At 39.2% G+C, this 10,815-nt stretch overlaps 1 protein-coding gene across 1 annotated transcript in view; it reads left to right on the forward strand.

Moving 5' to 3' along the window:
• Positions 1-2,928, forward strand: part of LOC115237833 (autophagy-related protein 16-1-like) — a 20,250-nt gene extending 17,322 nt beyond the window's left edge. Inside the window, exon 3 of the mRNA XM_029811159.1 lies at positions 969-2,928. Coding sequence (XP_029667019.1) covers positions 969-1,065 — 97 coding nt within the window. The 3' untranslated portion in view covers positions 1,066-2,928. The remainder of the gene's footprint in view (positions 1-968) is intronic.
• Positions 2,929-10,815: the final 7,887 nt, after the last annotated feature.

Here is a 10,815-nt window from a genome sequence, read left to right on the forward strand (position 1 = left end):
TATATAATATTTTATGAATTTAAGATATTAAATAAAATGTAAATGTTTTCTGATGGAAAAAACAAAGAGAAAAAAATATTAAGGGGAATAACACTATAATTATAAAATATCATGGAAATTTTAATCACACACAGATATCGATTATTTGAACTTTTCAATTTGAGAATACGGGTTAATATTGTTTTGCGTTTATGCCAATACATATTCGTACACGATTTATGTAGTTTTGTAATGTTGGTTTTTGCAACTATTTTAGTGATTATAACTAATCTGCAGAAATTACAACCTTTACGTATCTCACCTGAGATTATTCCTGTCTGATTGTAAGCCAAATCGGTTAATGTTGCTTTCGCTATATAACATCATATTTTTGCTAATTTTTGTTCAATTTCTACCATCAGTACCTCTATAAATATATTGTATAACACGATTACTATTTATTATATCTGAAATTATTTTAACTTTCAAGCGATATCAAAACGATTTTATTTTATTCGAATAATTTTGTTCAGATTCGAGTTATTATGTCCGATATTGATAGGTAAATTCCTTTCAGTTTATCTCATCTATTCGATATCGTCAGTATTAAGCACCACTTTTAATTTCCTCTCTCTTCAAAGTTTCCGAGGAACACGAACGTTTTTTTATACATATAACATTGAGAAACTTAATTCTTCAATGTATCAATATTTTGATGGATAAAAGTGAATGTTTATCAGAACAAAATATTTGAGAGAATTCTTGGCAGAATCTAATTTACTACCATTTATGCACATAACGATTCTGTGTGCTATATGCTTATTTGCATTTGATAAAATTTTTTATATAATCTGTAAACTGTCTTCCATTTTGCGAGAAATTTTTGCTAACGAAGAAATTACTGTCCACTACGTTAAAAGATTAAAAGAGGGACAAGGTAAGACTTAGCAGCGTCCACTAATCTATTGTTGACATTTAAATGTATACAGGGCAGCAGTAACTGCCGTATCTTGGCACCCGCACGGCACGTACTTGGCGTCTGTCGATCGCGCCAAGACAGTGACAGTTTGGGGCGACCACGTTTGACAGGAGGAGTGATCCCGGGACAGACGATTATTGTTTCACGCATGAAGATCTCATGAGCTTCTCGCAACCGTGAAAACGAAGCGACCGCGCGCGCACGTGTTCGCGATTCACGTCAGCAATGCAGCGAGAAAATCACCCAGTGAACGCCCAGCAGGAGGATAATCAAAATCGTCGGTCGATTTGGCCGCGCGGGTTGTAAAGCCTTGTAAGGATGCCGTTTCGAGACTGTAAAACGCAGACACCACACTGAACAAATCCAGAAACGGTAGAGACTATTGTACATAAAATTGCACTTATTGTTACTCCCAGGTTGTAAAGATTCCCTTTTTAGAATAGTAAAACGCCGCGCCGCGCCGCGCCGTCTACCCATAGGAAATTTAAGAGATTATTGTAGTTACTGGTGTTTCGAGATTCGCTAGGTATATGCTTTTCTTTACTATTTCTGAAAGTACAGTCGCGTATCAATCGTCTGTACCGGCAAATTTGGGCGCTCTCGGGGTGGAAAGTCTACATGTGACATTTCATAGTGCTGCGGTAGAACATTTTTTTTTTGCACGAATGAATATTAACCTGTTATAAAATATATGCCCCCTAAAATTTGTTTCTTTTCAACAGAAAGTCAATTATTGAAATATTTCCTAGCAGAACTGGATGTTGTCAACAATCGAGCACGATAAATGATATTTTTTGAGATATAATGAGATAAGCAAATATAAATATACAAACACTAATGTAAACGCGCTAGATTTGAATGAGATTATTTCCTCAGAATTAATTAGCATTATTATCAAAAACAATTTAAAAACTATTTCATGCCGACAAAAACAATTAGCTTTACTTTAGTTATATATTATTTTCCTTGCGTACTGAAAATTATGTTATAGATATCAGATAATCATGCTAAGAACTTTGTTCCTATAATTTGTAAGATTAATTTCCATTGGAATAATCTCACTCTAATTTACGACATTACTTGTAATTTGATTCGTCATCAGATTCTCTAACATCAGTGAAACTCGTACGTCTTAATATGAATATGATAGAATGGAAATCAGAAATATATACGGATTGAAGAAACAAGCACAATAATTGTACGATATTGATACTAATTACGTTACATTTACACGATTAATTTACACAGTTTAATTATTTTTACTGATAAATGCGATGATTAGTTAATTAAAATTATTTTCATAAATTTTTTAAAATAAGCTAATATTAAGTCTTAGAAAAAGGATTATAATCATCTGATCGCGAATGGGCTCTACCAATATAAATTAAACGTCGGATTTTTGCAACTATGACAGTTTGCTAAGTTTTTAGCATTATTGACAATCACAAATTTTTTATTATCATATCGCGCATATAATATTTTATTATGTCCATCATTCAGGAATAATGTACAACTATACGATTTGATATTTATTGTCACACAAATATCTCTCAATGCTATCTATCTCGCAATACTTTTATTTTTTTTACAGAGCTCTTCGGTCAGTGTGTTTGATATTTATTGTAAATGTATTTGCATAAAATTAGTAATATTTTATGTAGTATTTAAAAAAAACAACGCGATTTTGTTCTCAAATTTATATACCGTTTCGTGAAGCAGCTATAAAAAAATTATTTAATTGCGTGTTTATATATTATATATATAATTGAATCATTCTATATACAATACTTATTTGCCAGTTATTAGAAGTGATTAATTTCCAATTATTAAATAAAGAATTGGTCATTGGTTCCCATATAGTATATACATATTTATATTAATAAAAAAATAAAATTTTTTTGGTATCTGAGGATCTGGACTACATTTTTGAAGGAAAGATATGTGTGTGTGTGTGTGTGTGTGTGTGTGTGTGTGTGTGTGTGTGTGTGTGTGTGTGTGTGTGTGTGTGTGTGTGTGTGTGTGTGTGTGTGTGTGTGTGTGTGTGTGTGTGTGTGTGTGTGTGTGTGTGTGTGTGTGTGTGTGTGTGTGTGTGTGTGTGTGTGTGTGTGTGTGTGTGTGTGTGTGTGTGTGTGTGTGTGTGTGTGTGTGTGTGTGTGTGTGTGTGTGTGTGTGTGTGTGTGTGTGTGTGTGTGTGTGTGTGTGTGTGTGTGTGTGTGTGTGTGTGTGTGTGTGTGTGTGTGTGTGTGTGTGTGTGTGTGTGTGTGTGTGTGTGTGTGTGTGTGTGTGTGTGTGTGTGTGTGTGTGTGTGTGTGTGTGTGTGTGTGTGTGTGTGTGTGTGTGTGTGTGTGTGTGTGTGTGTGTGTGTGTGTGTGTGTGTGTGTGTGTGTGTGTGTGTGTGTGTGTGTGTGTGTGTGTGTGTGTGTGTGTGTGTGTGTGTGTGTGTGTGTGTGTGTGTGTGTGTGTGTGTGTGTGTGTGTGTGTGTGTGTGTGTGTGTGTGTGTGTGTGTGTGTGTGTGTGTGTGTGTGTGTGTGTGTGTGTGTGTGTGTGTGTGTGTGTGTGTGTGTGTGTGTGTGTGTGTGTGTGTGTGTGTGTGTGTGTGTGTGTGTGTGTGTGTGTGTGTGTGTGTGTGTGTGTGTGTGTGTGTGTGTGTGTGTGTGTGTGTGTGTGTGTGTGTGTGTGTGTGTGTGTGTGTGTGTGTGTGTGTGTGTGTGTGTGTGTGTGTGTGTGTGTGTGTGTGTGTGTGTGTGTGTGTGTGTGTGTGTGTGTGTGTGTGTGTGTGTGTGTGTGTGTGTGTGTGTGTGTGTGTGTGTGTGTGTGTGTGTGTGTGTGTGTGTGTGTGTGTGTGTGTGTGTGTGTGTGTGTGTGTGTGTGTGTGTGTGTGTGTGTGTGTGTGTGTGTGTGTGTGTGTGTGTGTGTGTGTGTGTGTGTGTGTGTGTGTGTGTGTGTGTGTGTGTGTGTGTGTGTGTGTGTGTGTGTGTGTGTGTGTGTGTGTGTGTGTGTGTGTGTGTGTGTGTGTGTGTGTGTGTGTGTGTGTGTGTGTGTGTGTGTGTGTGTGTGTGTGTGTGTGTGTGTGTGTGTGTGTGTGTGTGTGTGTGTGTGTGTGTGTGTGTGTGTGTGTGTGTGTGTGTGTGTGTGTGTGTGTGTGTGTGTGTGTGTGTGTGTGTGTGTGTGTGTGTGTGTGTGTGTGTGTGTGTGTGTGTGTGTGTGTGTGTGTGTGTGTGTGTGTGTGTGTGTGTGTGTGTGTGTGTGTGTGTGTGTGTGTGTGTGTGTGTGTGTGTGTGTGTGTGTGTGTGTGTGTGTGTGTGTGTGTGTGTGTGTGTGTGTGTGTGTGTGTGTGTGTGTGTGTGTGTGTGTGTGTGTGTGTGTGTGTGTGTGTGTGTGTGTGTGTGTGTGTGTGTGTGTGTGTGTGTGTGTGTGTGTGTGTGTGTGTGTGTGTGTGTGTGTGTGTGTGTGTGTGTGTGTGTGTGTGTGTGTGTGTGTGTGTGTGTGTGTGTGTGTGTGTGTGTGTGTGTGTGTGTGTGTGTGTGTGTGTGTGTGTGTGTGTGTGTGTGTGTGTGTGTGTGTGTGTGTGTGTGTGTGTGTGTGTGTGTGTGTGTGTGTGTGTGTGTGTGTGTGTGTGTGTGTGTGTGTGTGTGTGTGTGTGTGTGTGTGTGTGTGTGTGTGTGTGTGTGTGTGTGTGTGTGTGTGTGTGTGTGTGTGTGTGTGTGTGTGTGTGTGTGTGTGTGTGTGTGTGTGTGTGTGTGTGTGTGTGTGTGTGTGTGTGTGTGTGTGTGTGTGTGTGTGTGTGTGTGTGTGTGTGTGTGTGTGTGTGTGTGTGTGTGTGTGTGTGTGTGTGTGTGTGTGTGTGTGTGTGTGTGTGTGTGTGTGTGTGTGTGTGTGTGTGTGTGTGTGTGTGTGTGTGTGTGTGTGTGTGTGTGTGTGTGTGTGTGTGTGTGTGTGTGTGTGTGTGTGTGTGTGTGTGTGTGTGTGTGTGTGTGTGTGTGTGTGTGTGTGTGTGTGTGTGTGTGTGTGTGTGTGTGTGTGTGTGTGTGTGTGTGTGTGTGTGTGTGTGTGTGTGTGTGTGTGTGTGTGTGTGTGTGTGTGTGTGTGTGTGTGTGTGTGTGTGTGTGTGTGTGTGTGTGTGTGTGTGTGTGTGTGTGTGTGTGTGTGTGTGTGTGTGTGTGTGTGTGTGTGTGTGTGTGTGTGTGTGTGTGTGTGTGTGTGTGTGTGTGTGTGTGTGTGTGTGTGTGTGTGTGTGTGTGTGTGTGTGTGTGTGTGTGTGTGTGTGTGTGTGTGTGTGTGTGTGTGTGTGTGTGTGTGTGTGTGTGTGTGTGTGTGTGTGTGTGTGTGTGTGTGTGTGTGTGTGTGTGTGTGTGTGTGTGTGTGTGTGTGTGTGTGTGTGTGTGTGTGTGTGTGTGTGTGTGTGTGTGTGTGTGTGTGTGTGTGTGTGTGTGTGTGTATGGACATTATTTCCTAATGGCAATCAATGACCATACTTTTCGTTATTAATAATTAATATAATATAATAATTACCAGCTCGTGTTTCGAGCAAACAAATGATTGCGTCCAATGTATTGTGTAATAATTTTAATACTGTATATATACTTACACCTCATTCTGATTTGATTATTTAGCCATATATATATATATATATTGTACTCTTTTTTCCTCTCTATACACATAACAACAATCTTAACGGAAATGTTATATACATTGTTCACATATGTAAATATATATTAAACGTTTCCCTCTTGTATTTTGTAAAAATGCGATTTGTTCTTTGAATTCCTAATTATTCCAGTAAAATTTGATTTATAACAAATTTAAAAATTTTTTTTACTTTCTTGCGTATTTCAGCAATCCATACGAAATTTATCAAACACTTCTTGATACCAACAAAATATATCAGCAACGGTAAGTACTATATATAAATAAGAATAATATAATCACAACATTTAAAATATAATGATGAATGTCATATAAATATAATTAAAAATTAAAGCATCACAAAAACTACTCGTACATTATTTAATTTAAGATTACACACTTGAAATTTTCAATATAGCCGCAAAGTTGTCAATAATTCTATACAGATCATTTCATTTCGATCCACTTTTTACACTCTCTGTTACTTTTCACTCGAGACAAGTGGGCTTGTTCACCACACCCTAATCCCGGTTTTCGCTTCTACCATCTCTTCGACACACGATATATGTGGTATGTATAACACACACCCTATACGTACACTTGCATATGTACGTATATATATATACGCGTATGTGTATCACGAGATCCCCTCACAGGAACTCGCCGCGGCATTGCACAGCAACCGTGTACCTGACAGTACCTAATGTGCTTTCGAAAGCGCTCATTAGTCACTGAAATGCGGTCACGAAGTGACAACTCGCACGTGGAATATTATACGCTCCAAGAACTTGCATCGGACTCATATCGAGGCTCGCGTCCGCGTGCTCGCGCCAACACGTCTATCTCTCCTCTCTCTTTCTCTCTCTCTCTCTCTCTCTCTCTCCCTCCTTCCTTCTGTTTGTAACTTTCGTATTATACACCCTTTGTCCACGATTCGACAGTTTCGACAGTTTTGCAATGGAACGTGAGAACGCGACAACCCGCTCGGCCGTTCGAGAGAAGCCGCTTGCAAACGACATTAAAGTTCGATCGGCCAGCCGCATCTGCGACCGTCGAAAATTTTTCCCCGCCGTGATGTACGCGCGTACACCGGACGTTTTATGAAAACATATACATGGTCTCACAATCAGTAGGTTTTTATTACGGGCGGTGGATTCCTTGGCGAAAATCCCTGCGAATCCATTGCGCGACAATAGTAAAATAATCTTAGTTTAGTTTAGTTTCGCAAATTAAAAAGTTTGACAATCAACATAGGCGCAAAAATAGTGCCGTTTGTATGATAATTATTTTCGAGCAATTAATGTATCAAATCATCTACAAAAGTTAATAAATCAAGTATCTACGTGTCTGATGTGCAATTTTAGGTATTTTATCGCGAACAACGGTCAAACAGCGAATTTGCGCTCGTTTAAGTCAATTTGAGAAAGAAGTTAGGAATTATTATTTTCGTAGTTCCCGGAAGTAATCATCCGTGCAGTGCAAAATGTTACTTTCTAAAATCAACACCTTTGTAACGCATTTATTTAGGTATCTCGTTTCGCTTCCTCGTTTCGCGCTGATACCTGCGAGAGAAGTACCGTTTCTACGATTACAATCCGCACGTTCGCTTCACTCTTGGGCCTAACCAACGTCAAACGTCCCTATTAACAGTTATTTCGGTCGTTTATTTCAAAGATAATGAGAAAGATGTTGGCAGGGCTCGAAAAGAGGAAATTGTGTACGAGAGTGGAGAGAGTGACAAATTAACTCGCGCCTTGACTTCCGTGAGATTCAAATTCTTCCTTCGCTTCGCAGATAGATCTCCGCATATCACCAGAGGTGGAAAATCTTACAGAAATGCCGGTCGTCGAGCAAGTACTAGCGGTACAAAGTTTAAGCGGAATGTTTAACCTCCGATGTAGAAAATGTAGTCTTTCGTAAAAAATACGCCTACGTATATATGTATTTTATCAAATTGTATACGTTTAGCGCTTTGACTCGTTGCAATCGATCAAACGCGAAATAAGATTTTTATGTTTTTATATATAAGATAATAAAATATTTTTAATATTATTATTATTATTATTATTATTATTATTATTATTATCACAGTTTTAACAAAATAATAAGAAATTTATATTTGAACAAAATTATGCGAAACATAATTTTACTTCCATCACGAGAAAACGTCAATATGATATAACGCGCAAATTAAAAAATCGCGGAGGTATGTCCAATTAGAACGCTAATATGTCGAGAAACGGCGGAAATGAAGCGGAACGAGGCTTTATCGATAATTTTCGAGGCATGCGTCAATCACTGTACCGTACTTCGAATGAAGATTGGATATTTATCTGGAGTCGACTCATCCTCAATTAACGTAACTGTGCGTGATATCCAGATGTTTCCCAGCTAAGAATCATGATCAGCAGATTTCTTGTTATTGTTAGACTATTCGAGATATAATTTGAAGGATTCGTCTAAGTTTAAAATGAAGGAGAAAAAAAAACAACAAATTGTCATTGATATTTAAAAAATCTCTCAGGAAAATCATGATCACTATAATATTTCATTTTTTTACTTATCACATTATAATTATTACTTGTTCAATATGTGAGACGGAGAAGTTTGGAGGCGAATGAAAAAAATTGTGAATAATGAATGCTTCCTAAACAGAAATGCTCAATCTTGAGATTTATTTATCAAAACGTAGAACATGAAAGTGAAAATGTTATTCTATGCAAATTGTGAAATAACAGTCATAAATTAAAAGAATATTTTTATTCAATCTCTGTAAAAGATCTAAAAGATTTTAAGAGGACGTTACAGTACGGTTATTTTAAATTAAATTCTGGATATTTTATTTTATTTTATTAAATGTCATTCTTTAATGATGCAAGAATTCAATAATACGGTGGATATTATAAAATGACGAAAAGTAACACGTATATATGTATCGATTGACATAATTTCTCCGATTGACATACTTTATCAAGATATTTACTTATCAGACATTTCAATAAGAATAGTTGTAAAATATAACCTGCAGTGTCAAAATCCGATGAAAATTATCGAAATATCTGATATTTATAAATTATTGAAATTGTATTAATATACGCGCTTATATGAAACTTTTAATATAGAAAAAGACAATGTATTCTCAGAATCTGCTGTAAATTCAATAAGAGGATACGCGTGCACGAAACTATAAAGAGTTTCCTCCGTGTAGTCTATCACACGTGTGTTAGTCAGTTTATATAAAACTAAAAACGTAACGTTATGACTGACAGGCGATCGCATCGTCAACAATGTGTTAATGATCGTAACAGTATCCGATATCCGGTAGATACTGATGACCGGCGATCGACTCTACACTCGCACCATTTATGCGGAGATATGCTTGTCGAGTGAAACCAGAACAACGATCGACCATTTTTCTTGTCAGACACATTTTTAATTACGAAACGGGCTGTCGCTTTTTGCAAACCTCCGCGCTGGGCGGCCGAACGCACCACGCACCACGAATCTTGTTTCTGCCCGGATTTCCTTTTACCACTTTCTTGCGCATGCCACCTGCGATTATCCACGGCTCGTCATTCATACCTGATCAATAAGCTATAGTTAATTGCACATGCCGCGGTAGAACGAATTATACGTCAGAGTTCAGCGTCCCAACTGGGATACGTTCGTCTGGTTTTAATTAGCGCAACGCGCGCTATATATTCAACGAATCTGATCTATTCCAAACTAGATTAAATGGCCGTCGAGCTTTCTTGCGAATCGAGTGCTCATTTGAAATGGAAACGAAGCGCCCGAGGCAATTCCGCGTACACTTTTTTTTCCACCCTTAAACGTGGCATGAGTAAAGGCATTATGTGGTATTCGAGATTCAAAGATGAGTTTGCTAAACTTGAATAATAAAGCATGTAAGCAAAAGCACGCAATTCCAATTCAATCTTATTTATCAGCGATATTTGCAAGCTATTTTCTGCTTTATTTGTTCGCGTTCAGAAATCGGTATGATAACAAAAATTATATTCGACCTCGTTACACCTTGCTTGGCTTAATGTGCATAATGATTTCCAACACGATATTGTAGATATGAACTCGAATAATCGATCAAAATCATCGAGAGGAATGTTAGGCCACGCGGATATCGGCCAACAGTTGCGGTAATTAGCGCATCTCTCACGGTTCAATTAAGCACGCTAGTTTTTTAAACGGCTTTTATAATACGTGACCATCTCTACATGTTCGCATAAACCTGCAGAATGTCATCAATATCCATCAAGCTGAATCGTAACATCCGCCACAACGAGCGTAATTCTCCAAATTGTTCGCGTCCGACTTCTTAGTGTCACGTTAGAATCATTATACGAACTTTCTCACATTCTATAATCTCGATCCAATCGTCTTTCCATATAAGTGCCGAATTGTGCGCGAAACGAAGAGAGCGGCTATCTTAGTGCCGGGGATATGTCCGTCACTGGCCGTTGATCGCGAGTGAAATGGAAAATAAAGTAAAGTTATGTATGGCGATTCCCAAAGCTTGCGAGAACGCGAAAGCTCGCGTTACATAGCGCGTACGTGTGTACGTAAGGCATTTGCTCTCTCGGAGCTTTCTTTCCTCGCTTCTGACGCGCCGGCCCCGGGATATCGATATTGAAACGTAAAAAAGATTCAATCAGTCGCGAAGTTTCAGCGCCAATCAATCACTCCTTCCCTTCCCGCAGCCCTTCGTCCGTTCAGCTTTAGGACGCGAAAGCTCCCTCGCGCGCGCAGCCCACACTGGCGCGCCTGATCGCGACGACGACGCTAAAATGGCCGTGAGGGAGGCAAAGAGAGGATCTGGGCAAGGGGGAGAGACGAAGAGAGACGGAGAGAGAATGATCAGAGTGTGACAGAGAGGCATTGATGAACTACGTGAATCGGAGAGAGAGAGAGAGAGAACGCGAGAGTGAGTCGGAGAATGAGCTTTCGGGTGCACGACGGAGTCGACGCACTGGAAGCTTGCTGTGCTTGCGGCGGGAGCTTCAGTAGCCGCTCGTACGTCGACCGGAAAACTTTTCACGTTACGTCGTTCTTAGACGCGCAGCGCGCCATCGTCGGCGAGGGATCGCAGGGGGTTTCGCAACCCCCCGATCGTTCGGTGTCGATTCCTTTTTTCATTTCGTTTTCGAAAGTTTTATCACCGTCAGTTCGCAATTCATCAAAAACTAAGCGCAAATAAACGCAAAAAAAAAAAAAAAAA

Source organism: Formica exsecta, unplaced genomic scaffold (genome assembly GCF_003651465.1).
Source record: "Formica exsecta isolate Colony F162 unplaced genomic scaffold, ASM365146v1 scaffold31, whole genome shotgun sequence".
Classification (NCBI taxonomy): domain Eukaryota; kingdom Metazoa; phylum Arthropoda; class Insecta; order Hymenoptera; family Formicidae; genus Formica; species Formica exsecta.